At 38.1% G+C, this 20,739-nt stretch overlaps 1 protein-coding gene across 2 annotated transcripts; it reads left to right on the top strand.

The window, feature by feature from the left end:
- The first annotated feature begins 768 nt into the window (after positions 1-768).
- Positions 769-20,045, top strand: snx9b (sorting nexin 9b). 2 transcript variants are annotated; one of them, XM_015004481.2, is made up of 19 exons: positions 769-1,152; positions 3,427-3,513; positions 5,069-5,143; positions 6,024-6,143; positions 7,467-7,544; positions 9,755-9,917; positions 13,193-13,331; positions 13,498-13,582; positions 13,817-13,942; positions 14,104-14,221; positions 14,321-14,451; positions 15,734-15,837; positions 15,946-16,049; positions 16,167-16,244; positions 16,421-16,497; positions 17,512-17,601; positions 18,347-18,461; positions 18,558-18,649; positions 18,796-20,045. In XM_015004481.2, the coding sequence occupies exons 1-19, from the start codon at positions 1,141-1,143 to the stop codon at positions 18,841-18,843; spliced, it is 1,842 nt and encodes a 613-aa protein (XP_014859967.2). In that variant the 5' UTR covers positions 769-1,140; the 3' UTR covers positions 18,844-20,045. The 2 variants fall into 2 exon arrangements, with proteins under 2 accessions (XP_014859967.2, XP_014859969.2); XM_015004483.2 differs by lacking the exon at positions 7,467-7,544 and having other exon boundaries at positions 773-1,152.
- The last annotated feature ends 694 nt before the right edge of the window (positions 20,046-20,739 follow it).

Raw genomic sequence — 20,739 nt, 5'->3', positions numbered from 1 at the left:
GATCACCAAAAATATTTATATTTACTGATATTTTTCTTTTTTAATTCAGACATTTATATTCATAGCTTTATTTTTTGGTAGAATTATCTTTGAAAGAGCATTCTTATGGTCAAATGTAATGAGCATCCTTCCACTAGTGTCTGATAATAGTTTGTTGGAATTTTGGCCCCTTCGTTATGCCAGAACTGAGATAACTCATTGAAGTTTGTAGGTCACCTTTCTCACGCACATACTTGAAGATTAAGTGTCTACAATAAATGGTTAAATATGAATTTTTTCTAAATTGCCCAGAAATAAATCTTGTCTTGCATTGTAATGTCAATTTAAGTCCAGCAGGGGGAGACGTTGGAATAAGAAACGACTCAAGATGAACATGGGTGAGGTCACAGCTCTAACTGCTGCAGTTCAACTATCTGCAACATGTACAGTTAAATAAGTGGCTCAAAGAAGATTAGTACAGCAACCATGACAATCACAAGTAAGACTCGGAGAGCACATAGATCTTTTAAAAGAGCATGATATTTTAAATTACTATAATTTTTTTGGGGAATTAATCTGTTCTATCCAGAATGATGTCTTTAGTATTTAACGTATGCACGTCAATTATATGTCTTCTTTTGTTATTGTAATACTGACTGAAAAGAAGGTAAGGAAGTAGGGCTAAAGGGGTGTTTTAAAGTTTAAGTAAATATAGTTTATTTTTTATTTTTATTTTTACTTTTAATAAAGATATTTAGCTTTTAAAATATATGTTTTAAATTTAATTAATTTCAGAGTCAAGTCTGTGGGGAACTATATCGGACCTGGAATACCTTTCCGGTTTCTCTCCGTATCTCAGGTCACTCCCTCCTCCGCGCTGTCAGCAGCAGCTCCTTACGCGGTTCAAACTTAGCTCTGTCCCTCCGAATCTGCTCCGTCGTCACTTTCCTTTATTTGTCGCCTGTTCTTTTTAAGCTTTAAACTGTTTTTAATCGTTTGTTTGAGGACTGTGACGCGAAGACTCGCGGAAGGGAGGACTTGTCGACTTTTCTTCGCCAGCAGCAGTTGAAGAGCAGCGGGGGGAGATGACCAGCTGAGGACTGGAAATCTTAAAAAAAAACACGGGGCCTGTTTCTGTAATGATTGATCAATGCTGCCACAATGGCGTTAAAGGTAGGAATGTTAACTTTTCAGAGAGATTTAGACGTGTTGATCTCGGTCCTGTCCCCTGCGGTTTCCCCTGCCAGTTGTTTTTTAGTGTTTGTACTAGCAATAGATTCGGGTTGTCAGAGTTGTAGTTTGTCAAGTGCTGTTGTGAATATTTGTGAAACTACATTTCAAATTAAACTAATTTTTTAAGTATTCTATAAACGCGTGGTTGCTTATGGTACAGGTGTATGGAGTAAAAGTGAAACAACAGCTTCTGGTAAACATGGAAAATGTGTATCGTCAAGAAACTGTCTTGTGACATTTTACAGCCTCCACAGTGTCGGTCATTGCTACTTCCGCAGAATTCTGGGAAATGTAGTCTTCCGGGTTCAGTCGTAGGACAGCTATTTGAATTGAGGAGGAATGATTTTATAGTCAAAACAATACATTTAAAAGCTAAATAACTTTGCGGTGTTGTTTACTGTTTATGAAACTATCTAATATATCTTAATAATAAACGTTATTTTGGTGCATTTCATTATTTAAATTTGAGAGATATATTTAGGTATAAAAGTAGAAATCAAAACAATTTATGTTTGAGAATGAATACTTTGACTTTTTAAAAATGATTTTGTTAATAAAATAAAATAAGCAGAGCTGATGTATAGGGATTATTTATTGTAACATCATGCATTATTTTCAGTTCAGTCCTTTCTGGGAAGTCAAAAATATTTTAATGAGTTTCACATTTTTATTTGTAATGCTTTTAATAATTAAAATAATAGTTCAGTTATCAAAATTCTTACAGTCTAGGCATATGTCATAACATTGTTTAGACCCTTTGTCAAATAATCCATAATTAGTTGTATTTAAAGCAAATCAGAGATCAAATTGGTTTAAATTAAAATAGCAATTATTCTTTCAGTTACTAGAATAATATGCCATATTCATTACAACATTAATAATGTTTAGACAGTCAGTTATTACAAGTTTATTTTTTATATGTTTAAACATAAATATGGACTAGTGGTACTTTCCAAGCTTATTGTGTAGAATATTATACGTTTTGCCTTTGATAATGTGACAAGTGGACGTTAGCTGACACAAGTTAGTCAGGCTGACTGTTCTGTTTCTGTGCATGCATTTGAGTGTTTAACAGGCATACCAATTAAAGCTTTCCATAAATCTTGCCAGAAAGCTCAACTATAAATCACAGGAACAGCATAGGAGAAAAGTTGAGCTGTTGCATGTATTTTCCCCCACTTATCCGACATCAAGTCACTGGGGCAACAGGTCCGGGATGGAAACGCAACCACCCTTCTCTCCAATGACATTCTACATCTTATTCTGATAATAATCTGTGTTTCTAGCCCAAAAGGAATATGTAGTCCTTCCAGCAAATTCTGCGTGTGCCTGGGGTCTCATCCGAGTAGCCCGCGCCAGGAGAGGGAGGCAGCAAGGACATAACCTAATCAGATTCAAAAACCACCATAACTGGCGTCTAGTTATGATTTTCTATGCATACCTCAATACAACCCAATTTTAAAACACATGATGCCAATATTTTTTTAAAAGCTTAAAGCCTTAGCTTTATATCTAAAATATGGATTATGAAATTTTTTCTTAAAAACGCAAAACACATGAAGTAAATGTCCAGTTTTTGCGTATGAGCTTTTTCGGTTTCTGCGCTTGATAAATATCTTATTTTTGCCATAAACCATTCTAAAAGTAAATACATCTTTACCAAACTGTTCACGTAGGAGGCAGAATAATTTTGTTAATCATAATAACAAATATCCAATAATTTTCTAAGATATTTGAAAAGACATGACAACTTTGCCTGCGATGGTGAGGCCTTTTTGATGCGACTTCCGTGACTTACCCTTGAGTATAATCCCAGTTTTTACTAAGACTGAAGCAGATCTCTGTTCTGCCTCACATTCCACTGCTGAAAGTTTTCTCTGTATTTTTATTTATTTTTTTGTCACTAATGAGTGAATGGTGCATATTTGCTCTCTTGTGGTCTCGTGGTTACCGAAGGAACTATAAATTAGCCGATCCGACTATGTGTCACAGGAATTGGTTAATCTACTGGTTCACGTCTTGTTTTGGATAAACATTGAAATTAGTAATAATCAGCAATGCGACTTGCCTATAAGAACTAGCTTGACCTGTTTGTCATTACCTCTGTTTTTCCTTCACCGCTGTTAGCTTGCCACAGGGGTCATTGAATGTCCTGTCCGTGCACTAACGTTTAAGGAGCAGAACCATTGATCATTCTTTCTTGTTTGTTCTCAGGCACAGGTTTTATATGACTTCACCGCAGAGCCCGGCAACAATGAGCTGACAGTGAAAGAAGGCGAGACAATCACTGTCACCAATAAGGTAAAAAAAAAAAAAAAAACCCACAAAAAACTAAAACTGTCTGTTATTGTACACAGGACCTAAGCTTTCAGATATTTGTGTGTAAAAGTCATACTCTTTTTAAATTTATCAACGTTTTCACTGAGGAAGGAGTTTGTTTTGGATCTTATTGGTTTAAAGTTAAAAAAAAAAAAAGATTGATGGCTTGTATGAAGCTCTTTACGATTTTGGCGTTGAAAACTGACTCAGCTGAACAGAGCAAGATCACATGATCTTGTGTTGCTCAAATGGTGTCTCATAAATTACTTACCAAAGAAGAGAGGGGAACAAATGACTGAACAAACATGATGTCATTGGAATCAGTTGCCAACAGTTCAAAGCTTACTTACGCTGTGCTGACCTACATAGTTTTCGAATCTAAGTCTGTCAGAACCAAATCAGGAAGAGTTGGTGTTTTTTTTTTTTTTTTTTTTTTTTGTCTTTGCCAAATAGGCTGTAGCTGGGAATTTTATAAACCTTCATAGAAAATCTATAGCTTCCAAATGTCAGTCTTTCTTTTAAGCCATCTGCTGGAATCTCTTTAACCAGTCGAAAATGGCACCATATAAACTCACGGTGCGTTGAAAGATTGTTATGCCACTCAAACGGTTTTGCCTGTCGTCACATTACAAACACAAACTTTATTAGATTTTATTGGGGTTTTTTGGGACAGACTAACGCAAAGCACAGCATTTGTTTTAGGCTGTAAGTGTGCTGAACCATTTACAGCTGCAGGTCTTTCTGATGCCTCAATACCAGCTTTGCACATCGATGGAAATTTAATCCTCTTTTTTTTTTCATGTAGCTTAAGCTCATGCAGATCAGACGGGAAGTGTCTGTAAACACTGACTTTCAAGTGTTTCAGCAGATGCTTATTTAGATTTTGACAAGGAGTTTGACTTGCCCGTTCCAGCACAATCAGTTTAAACTATTCCATTGTAACTCCACACCATGATGCTTCCACCTCCATGTTTCAAATTGGGCATGGCTCAGGGTTCTGTGTCGGGATTCCTGGACACACAGTGTGTTGAATGTAGGCCAGTAAACAGAATTGTGGTTTCACCCAGCCAGGGAACCTTTTTTGACACTATTTTTCATGAGTCTACAACTAATAACTGCAACTCCTCCAGAATTACCGAAGGCCTCTTGGCTTCATCTCTTGTTAAAGCTCTTGCTCCCTGGCCTGTCTCTTTATTTGGACGTCCATATTTTTGGTAGGTTTGCAGTTCTGCGTTCCTCTTTCTATTTCTGTTAACGGACACCTACATTTTGTGATTTTTTTTAATTTGAAAAGATTTTGAAAACAATGTTTCATTTTTTTTCCTTTTTCTATCATTTTAGTATTTTGCACTATCGGGTGCTGCTCTGTCACATCCTGATACAATGTTTGGTTGTTGCGTGACAAAATGTGAAAATCGGAAGAGACGATTTGTTTTCTGGTTAAAAAAACTCAACTGTTCTTGCAAAACCCGTGTAGTTTAGGGTGGCATACAATCTGTGCTTATTTGTACTAATATTCTGCTAATATTCATCCTAGGGTATCGGAGGCGGTTGGATTGAAGCACAGAACTCAAGAGGAGAGGTTGGACTGGTGCCTGAAGATTACATTGAGGTAAGTCAGGAAGCGCTGATAATGAAGCGAATAATTTAGGAGACATTTCACCGCACACGCTATTTAACACTAACATATCACCAGTTTAATTAAAAACAAAAGTTGATAGTTGCATGTTGTAAGGTCAGGGTGAGAAGAGCGTGTGACCTCCCTATCAGACACCAGGATGCACATGCTAACCGTGGTGCTGTCGCTTCGCCTGACATTGAAATCACAACAGGATGTTCCTCCTTCAGGGATCTGCTGATTAGGGTTTTTTTTTAAGTGTGTGTTTGTGTGTGTGTCCAGCCTGATCCGGTTCTCTTGACTGCATCCGTGGATATGATTCACTCTAAAGACATTCAGACTCTGAATAAAAGTAAAGTCTGCGGATGCCAACAGTTTAGCCTCCTCTGTAAAAAATAAAAACCTTCCACAACAACTCCCAGTGTAACGCCTGTGTGTACACGTGAACGAGACTGATAGCTTCAACTATTCTAATAGTCCAAACAAGCTTGCCTGAACTTTACTTAACTCCCCAGCTGCTCCAGGACTGTTTAGATCTCATGCCCAACTCTTAAAAACTTCCAGATGATAACCACAGTTAAAGTTCATGTTTTGGCTATTGATAAAACACAGACCCTCTGTTACTCAAGCAGCAACTATTTGTGCCTTTTTAGTATGCTGAAGAAAATAGGACGTAGTAAAGTAAAAATAAGCTTTGCATTGTGGTTGAGCATATGTGGAAGTCGCCACCCTGTGCTGTCACAATTTGTTAACAGAATCTGAAGAAGACAGACAGGAAGGCGATCATGTTACCATAGAGCTAAATTATGGTGAAATTACATTATTTTTTTCCACCTAATAAAACCATTTTTTTCTCTTCTTTTTCATTTTGTAGTTCAAAAATGAATTTCCTGCAGCGTCGACGGCACCCCCTTCAAATGCAGGAAACGCCGCATATCCGGACCTGTCTGTCTTTGACGCATTTGCACCTGTATCAACACCTGCACAAAACCAGGTAAAGAGCCAAGCTGGTGAAGATGCTGTTGCTGAACTGACGTCTCGTTTTCTCCCCAAGCCAAGTACCACTGCTTAGCCTCCTCGCATGTGGCGAAAATACACAACAATAACAAGCAGACCACCTACCATGTTTCACCAACCACGTTTCTGTTTTAAAAATTTTTTAAGTGCTCTGGAGGGGTTTTCATACCTTTTTGTCAGAAGACAACTGCAAACTAATTTATTCTGGAAATTTTTTTATCATAGACGAAAACAAAGTAGCACTTAAATTTGAAGTGGAAAGAAACGTATTGGTTTCATTTTCACATCGGTGTGCATATGTATTCATATGTATTGTTAGTCTTTCAGGGTCTGTCTTTACCAGCTTTAGGGATTTTGCACATTTTTCTTAAGCATGACACTGCAACCACCATGTTTCTACATTGGGGTGTGGTTTTCAGTTTGATGGGGCAATGTTAGAGCCTTCCTTCCATAATATGTGGCAAACAGATTTCTTTGAGTAATTGTTTATCTTTTGAAAACTTTAATACTAAGACTCAACTTTTTCCAGATTCTTCCACCTGAACAGTGCATCTCTGCAGCTCCTCTAGAGTCACTTCAGGCCTCTTTAATGGTTTTCTGATTAGAGGTCTGTTCTGTCTGCTGTTTTTATGATGTTTTGTGACTTCATTTTCTTTTGAGGTGTCAGAATAAAAAAAAAAAAAGATAGAAATACAAATCCACACCACTGTCTTCAGGTCTTTATACCTAAAAATGAACAACATTCATCCTGGTTATTCCGATCCATAATTGTGGAACATTTTGGGTTGGTCTGTACAATAAAATAATTAGAAATTTAACATAACAAGCTATAAAATACATTTTTTACATTTTGATGAGGCATTGTATGATGGAATGGTGTTGAAGAGCAAGAAAAAAAAAAGGAGAAGTGTGTTTGATTCACAGTTTTTTTTTTTTTGTCCAGTTTTTGTGAACCCCAGATGCAGAAGTGAGAGCAGATGCAGTGAGAGATATAATTTCAAACTGACATATTTTTAAATGTAGTATTGCAGAACTGAGAGGAAATGGTTTGAGTGGTCTCTTCTGACTTGAGCAGCCAGAAGCTTCCACAAAAAAAAAAGAGCACACTGCTGGATTGGTGAAAATGTTTGGGCCACAGTATGTTTAAGAATCACTGCAGGAAATGTGTCAGCTTTAGTCGCTCATAGCTTCTTATTTATTCAAGCGCATATGTTGAGGCCTCACTTTAACCCACTCTCTGCTCAGTTTTAACCCTCACTGCAAGCATTTTGTTCTCATCTCACCTTCTATTCCCCTCAAGGTGGATTCTGGGGCTTTGAGTCCCGTGCCAGACACCCCAGACACCCCAGTTACCCCTTTCTTCCCATCCCCCGAGGAGGTAAATGCCACTTGGGGGTTGCGAGCACGACAAGAGGCATTAGTTTGAGCCGTCTTGTCTTCACCAGTTCTCACCTTGGTTATCCGTTTGATCTGCTTTGACACATTCACGTTCTGTCTAAAAAAAAAAAACGCATGCTCTCTCACCTTCTGTTTTCACCTTGCACCGTTGAGCAAACAAATGGATGGTTCCAGATTACACAAATCATCATGCACACTTTAAAATGTGAATCAGGATTCTTTATTAAATGTGCACCGAATGCAGTTTTATAGACGGATTCAAATTTCCACTTTTTGTGAAGCCAGACATTACCAATTTTATCTGATTCTGATTTTTCTCTGATTGATCTCAGAAAATTTTAACAGCAAAGAAATCAACAGTCGGAAACCTGTTTTCCCCTTTTTGTTACTGGAAATCTCGGATCAACTCCTCTAGGGCTGCAAAATGATATTTAAATTGTATTATTGCGTCATCAATGTGTGCACTGTTAAACGTATCTACAGACTGTTTGCAATGCAGTATTTGTTTTTGTGTAAACATTTGCATGCCAATGACACATTTAGGCTCTTTGATGAAATTTCCCTGCTGGAAGTGATCGCACCTGGCAGTGGTGATAGAGCCTGAGTTCCTCAAAGTCTTAGAAGCTTTGTAATCACAGATAAGAATGATAGCGTGAGAAAAATATGTATTCATCTCAATTGACAACAATGTTTGAGAGAAACATTGCAATTTCTTAAGAAGTGTTATGAAATTACAGCATTGTATCTCTTTTATTAGTCAGAATACAGCATCATATTTAGCTTATTTCAAAACAAAATTAACAAAATATACAATGCATATTGCTTTGTGTATTGCAAAAGTAAAATTTTCCATTTTTATTTTAAAAAATATCTTTTGTTTGTTGATAAATCACGCTACACCATTGAAGCGTTCTTTTTTATAACATAGTTTTATTACAACGTTGAAATATTACAGCCTGAACATGTGAATGAGAGAGCCCGCTATGCTGCATCATGCTCCGCAGCAAAATAAACATTATGTGTTTTAACAAAACAAAGAGAAAAATAAGTACAAAACTGCCTGTTTTTGAACTCACCGTAAACTTTTATTAGCATTTAGCTGTCATAAAAGTAAGAAGAGCCAGCTCTATGTCTATCCTGCGTGGTAAATGTGGACCTACATTGACTCAAAATCTTCTGCCAGACTGTAAACGTTTTATAAAAGCAGACTTATTTCAAGACAGATGAAGGTTAACAATAGGATAAAACAGAGCAACTTCCGTGTAAATAAACCCTTTTCTCTACTGAGGTCTCCTTTGTTCACAGAGTAAGATGAATTCATAATGTTGGCTGTCTAAATGGTAGTATAACACATGAAATGCCAGCCATGCTTCTGTAGTAAACTGTTTCCTTTAACCTTATTTATCTAAAAATTAGTGAACTGTAATTCTGCTGTTGGTGGTCCAGTTGACAGCTATGATATATTCACTCACTAACAGGTCTGATCTACAGCAGTTCCAGCAGTTAACTATTAATCAGGAAGTGAGACAATTCCAAGCAGCAGCCGATCAGTTGAAGCATCCCAACTATTCATTCAGTGATGCCAAAATTTATTTACCCTGAATGATTCATAAAACGGTTTCTACATAAGCAATCATTTCTTGATTTGATGTAAATACAGTAGAACATTTTACAAATTTTAAAAATAAAACAACTTTTTCTTTTTTCATAACTGCATTACGTAATTTTCTTCTTCCAGCAGTTTGCATTAAAGTTTTGGTTAGTAGTATTCAGATTTTAACCTTCAAAGGGTGCGCACACACACAGACAAATCCTGTTGCATGCTTCTCGATGCAAGACTTTGAAGCATGGCCTGGAGTTTATCTCAGTGCTTATAAGAGCTGTGAAAACAGTAACCTAAGCATAATGTATGAGTTTGAGCATGCATCTTTCGGCACATTTGCAACATTTCATCTAATTTAGATGAAAGCACATTCAGAAAACGGCAATGGCAGACCAAAGCTGTCATTGCTGAATCATTTCTTAATGTATGCTCCGCTGAAGGACAGGTCTGCACCACGTTTGAAAAGCATGTTGATTTAGGACCACTGTCGGCTTCACATGAAACAGACCCTGTCTGTTCTCTCTCCTCTCTGCCGTCACAGTCCTCCCTTTCATCCCTCACTAGCCTCTCTTGTACATCTCTCTCAGGCCAGCAATGGTAATGATCCCTGGTCAGCGTGGAATGCAGACCCTTCAGGGGGCACAAACAACAACTGGGCGTCTAATCCAGAGGGCACTCAGACTGGGAAGAGTGCTCCTGACCCCTGGGGCAATGTATCACAGGGTCACCCTCAGGCTTACCAAGGTCCAGGTAAGAAACAGTTTGTTTTAACAGCAGCTGCATATGTTGGACTTGGTGTTAAGTTAGAATTATGTTTCCAGAGGAGCTTCTAGGTGTTTTTAGATGCTAGTTTTGTATTTTTGTTGTTGTTCAGCTTAGACTTTATGTATTAAATGTTGATTCAGGGTTTCGAACCTGCTAAGTCTGGTGGTAGGGGCGCTAGGGCAGTCCACCAGCAGCCCGGCATGTTTTTATGTTGAAAAATGTTAAGTTACAAAAATTTGGAGGGGCACAAGCAAGGCATCATAATTTGGGAATAATACTGTGCAAGGCCAACAGGCGGGCACAGGAATGGGGCAGTTGGTGCACATAAGCCCTCACCCTGTTCAATACATCAACTATAAACCTAACTTAATCCGTCTTTACTGTCACCGTTACTGGCGTACAAATAGCCCTTTTTAAAATAAACAACGCTTAGTCTGGTCTAAGGCAAGTAAAGCCTGGTGGCCCGCCAGGCTTATAATACACTGGGGAAAACTTTGCTTGTTAAAACCACCCTGTGATATAAAAATTTGATGTTGGGCAGAGAAAGAAATGCTGTGTTTGTTGTGCAGTGTGTAAATATCAAGTTTCAATTGTATTTCATCATTGCTTTTACTTTGTTTTAGTGGTACGATTGAAGTTAATTACATATTCCTGAGATGATTTAAAATAAAAACATAAAAACTATAATACCATCGGTTGCTCACATGAGCATAAATATGACAGTTCTGTCCCATCAAATCATTCTGCGAGTTAATCTTTTCACAAATCTGTCATAAAATGAACTTTTCTTAAGCTTTTAGTGAAGACACAAATAGCCACTCAGACAGCTCATACTGAGTTTTAGCAGGTTTTACAAAATAAAATCTATTTGTAGATATCTCGGTAATAGATCTAGACAACAGGGACAAATTATTTCATTTATCTTAGTTCATGCGCAGCACAAATAACCAGAACAAATGAGTTATAAATGCTGTAAACTACAAAGAAATATAACTTTTGAATTTAAATGGAAGACTAAAGTCTTGTGATATTCATGTGACTATAGAAGCTCATTCAGTAAAATAGAGCCAATAAAAAGTCTCTCCCATTGTGAACCAGGAAGATAGTAAAAATCTCTGAGCAGCTCATCACTTTCAGGTTTATATAGCCTCAGAGAAGAAAAAGCTTTGTCTGTCAGAGATAAATTGCAGGCTTCTCATTCTTGCATGTGGTGGTAACGCTGTACCTTTTGCTGCATCTGGTAGAATACCTTGATGGTAAATGAAATCAGCCGGTTGCTCCAACATTTATTGGTTGGCACAGTTTTAAAGCCCAACTCACAACAGGTCTCAATTTGTGTCTTTTGGTACATATTTCTCGTAATCTGCAGATCAGACCTATTAAATACACATTTGTTTAGGTTTCATGCTGTTTTTCATCAGAATAAAATGTTCTGCCCTCCACAGCATGCAAACATTATATGTAGTAGATTTATTTATTAATTACGTCTTGAAACTAATCCTTAGTCGAAGCACCTTTTGATTCAGTGCTACATGTTGATTTGGTGTTATTTGGTCACTCTACTTTGCAGAAGGCAAATTTAGGATATTATAATATTATAATAACAAATCTTTTCCACAGACCTCTGAGTCCTTAGACAAATTTTCGGACAGATTTGGGCCTAAACTCTGGTTAGGAAATGTCATTCAGGTCTGCGTAGGAGCAAATCTAACACTGATGCTGTTTCTCTCCTGTGAAATGCTCCAGCTTTTCTGCAGCCTATCGAGTCATAATTTTGTTTTTGCCAGACTGGAAAAGTTAGCCTCACTAATGACTCACAGGGACAAATGACTCCACCTGGATTTTAAATTCTCCTGATGCGTTTTTAATAAAAAAAAAAAAAAAATGGAACAGAGGAAATGAGCTGCCATGAGAAAAATGAACAGACTTTCCCCTTTTCTTTCTCTCAGCCAAAGACATCTACCCATATCCTTACCTTATTGATTACACAGGTATCTGCTTTATTGCCTGATGGATGTTTTCTTGTTCTGGTGTGACAAAATGAATCACATTTTCTTTTTCCTAAAGCATGTGTTTGAAGCTCAATACTGACACTAGATTAACAGCTGTGTCTTTAGAAACTGCTGGATGTGGTTCCTCTATTATATTTTAGAGGATTTTAGATGTTATGTTTTTTTAGTGCTTGTTTTTATATTTCTAACGGACTGCAAAAGAAGTGCAAAATTAGTCTAGCTGTAGCTTTTTGTGGCAGTAGTAACATGTTTGCATAATTTATTCACCTGTTAGTTTCAGTCCTCTATAAGCCTTGAGATCCAACATATTAGACGCAACTTAGTTCATAGCAGAAAAGTAAATATGCCTCAGAACAAATTGTGAAATTAACCTGTGAAATAGATGTACCATAGTTTTAACCTGCTGGTTTGATGTGATGATTGAGGTACTCAAATGTTTTTTGTTTTTTTTTTGTTTTTTTTTTTAGAAAGCATGCCAACTATTTACAAATGTGAAAAAAGTTGTATAGTTATTACTACATCTCCTGAATCGAATGGGGAAATATTCTCTGACTCAAGTATTAATTACCCTTTGCCTTAGAAAATTAATCCTGGAATGTGCAGAACTGTTTACTTTAGCATCACTGAGCTCTTGCTTTGTTTTCTTACTGAGCTTGAACATGTGTATTGTTTTTTTAACAGAATGAAATTTGGCCTGAAAAATGCAAACTCTGATTTTGACCCAAGAAAATGAGTCTCAAAAGGTGCTCATCCGGTTGCTTTTATCAGGGACGGGTATCAACCTTTACTTTGATCCTACTCATTTAATATAGTTCTGCTCAATTTATCACAAAATGTATTGCGACTGCAATATCCATGTATTTGACAATAATACTGCAAAGGAATATTTTTGGCTAATATATCACAAGCAATATTTTGAGCGTGTTGGATGGTGTCTCCCTGCAAATGATCCCGTCATCTCAGTGCCCAAGATGTTGAAAGTCAGAAAAACATCTGGAGGCACACTAATGAAAATCAGATGAGAGAGGAAAATGTTTTCTTATTGCAAAGGGTATTATTATCACTATATTTATCCACAATATCGCCATTGCACGATTTTCTGATATTGTGCAAACCCTATTTTAAGATTCCATTCCACCAATTTTGTTAAAAGGAAACAATTTTAAATATAACTATTGGGGAACAAACAAATGTGACCATGTCACTCTGATTAAAGACAATCATATTTGAATCATCTTTCTCTCTCAGCGGCAGAGGATGACGAGTGGGACGATGAATGGGATGAGATGAAATCAAGTGCCGGCTACGCAGAATCGGAATCTGGGGAAGCCGGTGGAATACAGAGAGGAGGAATGCATGCTTCGTCGATGAAAATATCCCTCAATAAGTAAGTTTTATTACGTCTTCTGTACACGAGGCTTCAGAATCGTTTGTTATAAGATTAATGCAACAAAATCCCGTGAAAGCACTTTGATTCTAATTTTAAAATCACCTGAGGTTATATTGTAGCAACATGTTCTAATCAAGAGACGTTTATTGCTATTTTCTAACAGATTCCCAGGATTCTCCAAGTCTGGTCCTGAGCTCTACCTTCTTTGCAAACAGATTGCGAAAGGGAAAGACAAGCTGTCGATATACGTATGTGAGCCCCAATGATAGCCGTGTTTCACAAAAATGACATCAACACTATCTGATTTAACCAGCCCACAGCTGCACTCGTTATCTCATCTTTGACTTATTTCAAGAACGTGTGCTGTGTTTACGACGCCTAGAACATTTAGCGCCGCCGTCATAATGAGAATGTCACTTTCCTTTGACTGTTTTTTGCAGTGCTTGGGTCCTCTTCTAAAGGTTTATGTTTTGCATGCTCAGGTGGGCGAGGTTGGTCCTGTGTGGTCTTACCCAGAAACCCAGATAGACTGCATCGTAGCCGATCCCAAGAAAGGGTCCAAGATGTACGGCCTCAAGAGCTACATAGAGTACCAAATCACACCCAATGTGAGTTTGCAGACTCTTCTCCACAATGCAAAATAAACTCTGCCATAAACTAGAGCTTTAGCATTGCGACTGCAAGAAATCATCTGAAAATAATACTTTTAATGTCTTAAATGGATGTTGTTGTTTTTTCCCTACTTGCTTATCTCGTTTCTGGTTTGCAGACAACAAACCGACCTGTCAATCATAGATACAAGCACTTTGATTGGCTCTATGAGAGACTCCTGGACAAATTTGGGTCGGCCATTCCAATTCCCTCTTTGCCAGACAAGCAGGTGACAGGTGAGCTCATTTCTACGCCAGTTAGAAATTATTTAGAATGGTACGTTGGTATTTTAAATGCAAGCACCACAATAAATATCTGTTGTTTTTGTTCTGAAGGGCGTTTTGAGGAGGAGTTTATTAAGATGCGCATGGAGCGGTTGCAGGGTTGGATGTCCAGGATGTGCAGACACCCTGTTATTTCTGGCAGCGATGTGTTCCAGCTTTTCCTCACATACAAAGATGAAAAGGTACAACGTACTATATTTTCCAGGAAAATGTGTGGTTAGATTGCAATGCTTAACTGTTCAAACTGACTATATTTTATTGCGGAAACAAGCAGTTCACAATAAACACCTGATTGCCGTCCTCATTTTATTGTTTTACTGAGGTACAGTGCTTTCAGTATACATGTCCCTGGGATCTTGCTACAGTCACAAACTTGGTTGGTCACAGAATAGCATTTTTGTGAATTATAAGTAAAAATGATGATTACTGATGAAAATCTTTAAAGTCCACTTATGCAGTCATAACTGGATGCATTCAGGAGAATGACTATTAGTTCTGCATATTTAAGCCTGAAATTCTTCCCAATTCTTCTTTGCAAAATAGCTTAAGCTCAGTCAGATTGAACGAGGAGCATCAATTTTCAAGTCTTGCCACAGGTTCTCACTTATATTTAGGTCTGGACTTGGACTGGGCCATTCCAGCACACATACTTCTATCTAAGCCATCCTGTTGTAGCTCTGGATAGTGTTTCTATCCTGTTACTGTTACTGTTCCAGTCTTTTCCAGGTTTGCCTTGTGTTTACCTTCAGTCATTTTACCACACCATGATGCTGCCACCACGTTTCACTGTGAACGGTTTTAGCTTCTTGCCACACTCAGTATTCTATGTGTAGGCAATTTAAAGTTAAAGTTAAGTTAAATGTTCACCTAATCTAACCAGAACATCTTAAATATGTTTGCATGCCTTGTGGCAAACCTTAACCTAGACTTCCTTCTTGACTTCCTCTCACCTCTGTCTTCCGTCTTGCCACTGCTCTTTAAAGGTCAAGTTTTCTGTGCAACAGATTCACAAGAACTATTCAGTATTACTATTGATGATTAATTGAACAGAGCTGTGAGATGTTTAAAGCTTGGGATGTTGTCTCTCTCCTGGTCTGCTCTGTTCCTCATTTTTTCTGGTGCTACTTGTTTGCTAATGTTCTCAGAGAATCCTCTAAGATCTTAGCTGTAATATTACAAGGATGGAATTACACATTTGGTAATGAATTTTTAGATAATTACTCATTTTTGTCACACTTTTCAAGTATTTTGCTTAAAAAGGATTGAAAATCACGTATCGTGGCTCATTTACAATTATATTCAGGGAAGTAGGTCACCAGTGTGAGAGAATTTACATCTCTAACATAGAGCAACTTCTTCACTCTGCAGCTGGCAGAGTCTCAATCAGTTGTAATCTAGCAAAATGTGAACATGTTCAAGAGATGACGGTACATTTGCAAAGCACTATTCTTTGTTTTTTGACAGGACTGGAAGACGGGCAAGAGAAAAGCGGAGAAAGACGAGACGGTTGGAGTGATGATCTTCACCACAATCGAGCCAGAAGCTGCAGACCTGGAGCCGTTAGAAGTGTGAGTTAAACCCAACCATCTGAAAAGGGAAAACTTCAAAGAAGCAGCCAGCGATGCGCTCGTAGCACATGTGGTTAACGCGTGCCGCGTGTGTTCCTCTTTTCCCAGGGAGCAGAAATGCGAGCAGTTCAGTAAGTTTACCAAAGCCATGGACGACAGCGTGAAGGAAATCCTCACTGTGGGAAACGAGCACTGGAAGAGATGCACAGGACGTACGTTCGCGCAGCTGGGAATCTTAATTATTGTTTGCTGCAGCTTCGCTTTGTTCTGAAATTATTGTTTACTTCAAAAATCTTATTGTCATGAGTGTTTCCGCTTATCTTCTGCAGCTCTGCCAAAGGAATACCAGAGAATAGGAAAAGCCTTGCAGAACCTCTCTACTGTCTTCACAAGCAGTGGATACCAAGGTAGACGCTCACCCTTCGGCAGCACACTCATGTTTTCCAGAAGACGCTCGCCAGACTCCAGCTGCATTTTTCAGATTCTGTTTTGTAACCGAGTAGCTATAATAAGAGAATCAGATGCAGGTTGTCGCACGCAGATGGACAGAATCTGTTGGAAGACATATTTTTATCTGCTGCAGGTGAGTCGACTCTAACCGATGCCTTGACGGCGGCTGGAAAGACCTACGAGGAGATAGCCCAGCTGGTGGCAGAGCAGGTAAACTTTTCAGCCTCTGTATCGTATTGATTCATTTTGGGAAAGTAGGTCACCTGATGCAGCGCACATCTCTAACGTAGAGCGGCTTTTTTTCACTCTACAGCTGGCAGAGTGTCGATCAAAACCACAACAGCGTCTGTAATCTTTTAGCTTCTGCTTTCTGTCGAACAGGCAAAATGTCGCCTAAAAAAAAAGATTTGTTGATGACCTCAGTTCTAGTTCCCAGCATCTATTTACGTTTCACTTCCATCAGTCATGTTTGGATTATATCGGTGGTTTTAGGTTTTTGCTTTATTTATTTATTTTTTATCATGAACTAGGAAGTGGAAGACCTCTTGTGGTTGAAACGTCTCAAAGCTTCTTAAGCCTGTTTATCGTTCATCTCAGCTTACAACATTTAAAAACATTTCCTGAATACGTTCTGTTCGATGCCTTGTCAGATCTTACTGAAGCAGATTTTAAAAAGGCAGAAAATGAAAACTGATTGGGGTTTTTTTAATAGCCTGTTTGATGTTCTGTGTAATAAAGTCAATTCTTGGCTTTGTTTGATTGTTCCAGCAGCTTTCCGAGGAGGAATTCGCTCGGTAAGCTTGTTTTGCTCCTGTGAGTTCCTGGCTATAGTTTAGTAACACATTTTATAGCCATATTCTCGATTCATCGCAGGATCCAATGAAGTTGATCTGTTGATAGCGACAAAGGTGAATTCCTTACATGGTCAAGGATTAGTGAGAAGTGTCGATGGCACACCTCCTTGTTCACTGTAACCAGATCATCCTGCTGGATATTTGTTTGATTTGTTATGCAGACCATAAATTTTCCTCAGCCAGCGGAATGTCGATTTGAAGCCGTGGGGTTGTTATCTGAGTGACTTTCCCTATATTGTCCCTTATCATGTTCTTCTCTTATTTCCTGCTCCAAAGTTAGCATTTGGTGTGTTTGCTCCTATTCTTTCTTACTTCCTGTTTCCCTTTTTACATTTATCACCTCTTGTGTTTTTTTTTCTTTCTTTTTTAGCCTAAGAAAGATCTTCACTTCCTCATGGAGACCAATAATGAATATAAGGGTCTCCTTGGATGCTTCCCAGATACCATTGGGGTCCATAAGGTACATATTTCCCAATACACATAAACATCATTGTAAAGGAGAAATCCTAGACCTGTTAGCACAGCAAAATATGAATGACCTATGCCATATTTCCAGATGTGAAGCAACATGAGCAAACATTGTTTGAAAACACAATTTGTACCAAATAGAAGGTTGAGCAAGTGTTGAGGTGTTTCAAGTTGGAGTTTCTTGAGATAGCCTATTGTGATATTTCAGTGTATATCTCAATATATACTGAAATATTGTGATATACACAGTATTTCCAGATACAGTTCTTTAAGAGACCACTTAAAAATTATCAGTTTCTCTGATTTTACTTTTTATAGGTATATGTTTGAGTAAAATGGACCTTGTTCTTTTATTCTATGAACTACTGACAACATGTCTCTGAAATTCCAAGCAAATATTTAGTATTTATCTGCATAAAATGAGAAATGGTCAAAATAATGGAAAAACATGCAGCGCTTTCAGACCTCGAATAAGGCAAAGAAAACAAGTTCATATTTATTTAGAAACAGAAATACTAGTGTTTTAACTCAAGAAGAGTTCAGAAATCAATATTTTGTGGAATAACCATGAGATTTTTAATTGGGGTTCAGTGCAGTGGTCTCATTTTTTCCAGAGCTGTATGTTGGTCTGAGCATTAAGCACTCGAAAGGGTTTTATTGAATGCTTTACAAAGCCTGTGTTTTTTTTTTTTTGTTTGTTTAATGTATTTACTATATATTTAATCCCTCCCCTCCAGGCAGCTATAGACAAGGTGAAGGAAGGGGACAAGCTGGTGGCTGCCAACAAAATCACCACTCAGGACAAAGTAGCCATGTCGAAACGTCTCAGCACCATGTCTTACACTTTACAAGGTAGCGCTCCGTGTTTGCCGTTGAAATCCAGCAGTGCAGTTTATTGTCTTGTGCTGTCTGAACTCACTGGTTTCCCCTCTTGTTTTTGTGACCCAGCTGAAATGAACCACTTCCATAGCAACCGTATCTACGACTACAACCGGGTCATGCAGCAGTACCTGGAGGAGCAAGTCAAGTTTTACGAGACGGTAAAGACATTTCATTTTGAGTCTGTTACGCTTTGACCTTTACCCCGCTTTATTAACTGGGAAGCAGTTGCATAGAGTCTAGATTACAATAATAAATAAGAAATTACTGTTTTTGGTAACGCAATCATTTTTCTCTGAACCCCCAGATTGCTGCAAAGCTGAGACAAGCTCATGGTCAGTTCACTACAATGTGAGAGCAGTCTCACACAACAAGACACAACGTTTAATCAGATCCTGCCGAAAGAGCTTTTGCTTGCGTTGCATCTTTACTCTCTCTCTCTCACTCTCTCCGCAATTAAAATTTCACTTCTGTATTTCTCGTACGCTGACCCCATCTCTTCTTTCACTGCCTTTGCCTGCAGTTGCAGCTTATTTTGTTGCTTTCCTCCACCTGCTTATGCACAAATAATGAGTGCAAGAGCTGGAAGGTTCCAGTGTTTAGGGTTTTCAGGAAAAGCAGTGTTGACGGATTAGATACGACACACTCTGTCCAAGGTCCGCAGCTTGTAACACAGGATGTCAACATCCTAGTTGCACTTTGAGCAGACATTGTTTCTTTCATTATACACAAGTTAAACAGCATTAATGCCAACTTTGCAATTTGCGGTCATGCACTGAGGTTTCGTCTACAAAAGCCAAAGTTGTTCTCTACTGTCACAATCACATGTAAAAGCTTTACTACACATTTCTCAGCCGACTGCAGGTTTATTTGAGTCGCTGCTTCTGCTTCATGTAAATGTTCATCAGCTTGCTGAGCCAAAGCAGGGGCCCAGCGAAGCCAAAGGCAGATTGTACGTCCTCTGCAATTCCACTGCTGGCGGTGCCTTACTCGATTTCATCCTGCGCTTCCTCAAAAGCCAACAGGAAACTCCACCTCCTTCCTGCGTTACACACATTTTTTTTGCCCCTTTTAGAAACTAGAGATGCTGTTATGCCTCACTTCACACTCTGTCAAGAAACAAAATGTGCAATGAGAAAAATAAAATAAAAAAACAACACACAACGTTGTGGTTCATTATTCTTTTTCATTTGTCTTTAATTACTGAAGTCTGAGTCACGTTCCAGTTTTCGGGTGTTGCAAAATTTCCTGTCCAACTGTTGCTCTGAAGAAACTGTCCTCATTTGAAGAGACTGTCACGTTTTACGTTTATGTCTTTCTTTGCTTTTCACAGCCAATTTTCCAATCAGCTTCTAATCTTGTTCACTCTTTGTACTTTTTGTCACATCATGTTTAAAAAAAATATATATACATAAATACATATATATATATATATATTCTATTTGACCTGTCAGGTGCTTCTTGTCATTATATTTTATGTATAGAAGTATTTGCTACATAGTGTCATTGAAAGCACAGTATAATTTGTTTGATTTATTAAACAGTGATTTGTATTCATATTTGTGGATGCGTATCTGTTTGAATGAATTCTTGCGTTGGTTTCTCATGGGGTTTACTGAACTGCACACTGAGGTCCTTGTTCATTGCAGGAGCTCCTTTGCGTAGGCGTGGTAGAGCATAAAAATGAGCTGGTAGCTCATGTAAAAAGTGTGTTTTTGTGCTCTTCTGGTGACGGAAGTGAAAGGGCCCTTCTTCCCACCCCTGCTCTCAGCTACCACTGCTATCAGGTGCAGCTTGATATGTAGACCGAGGAGCGGTTTGACAAAATCAGACTGAGATGCAAATGATCAGGTTTATCAGTTCAAAATATGCTTTGAAACATCTTGGTAGTCGTTTTGTACGTGCGGGTTTCAGTTCTAGATGGCTCTGGTGATGGTTGAATGCGCTCATCAGTCTTGGCACGAGTATCATGACGTTTTGAGCCTTCAGAGTCCATTTTGTTTACAGGGGTGGAATGATTTTACAATAAAAAAACTATGATTTTTGAAAACTAAATGTTTTTAGTACTCACAATTATATGAATGGGAGACGGTGCTGTGTAAAATGACTTGCCTCTTACAAATTCTTCTTTATTTGACTTGAATCCTTTCATGAATTTTAATATCGCACAAAGATAACTTGGATACAAATAATTTTATGTAATAAGGCAAAAAAAAAAAACAGTTGGCCATACGTGAAAAACTAATTCTCT

The sequence above is a fragment of the Poecilia mexicana genome, unplaced genomic scaffold (assembly GCF_051168715.1).
Source record: "Poecilia mexicana isolate PSO_F unplaced genomic scaffold, ASM5116871v1 scaffold_21, whole genome shotgun sequence".
NCBI lineage: Eukaryota > Metazoa > Chordata > Actinopteri > Cyprinodontiformes > Poeciliidae > Poecilia > Poecilia mexicana.
This window is presented reverse-complemented; position numbering and strand designations above follow the sequence as displayed.

Bases quoted from the DNA above. Each gene is read 5' to 3' on its own strand.
- snx9b (XM_015004481.2), top strand. The intron at 6,144-7,466 runs GTAAAGAGCCAA...ATTCCCCTCAAG, and splicing joins CAACACCTGCACAAAACCAG to GTGGATTCTGGGGCTTTGAG. The intron at 14,452-15,733 runs GTACAACGTACT...GTTTTTTGACAG, and splicing joins TCACATACAAAGATGAAAAG to GACTGGAAGACGGGCAAGAG.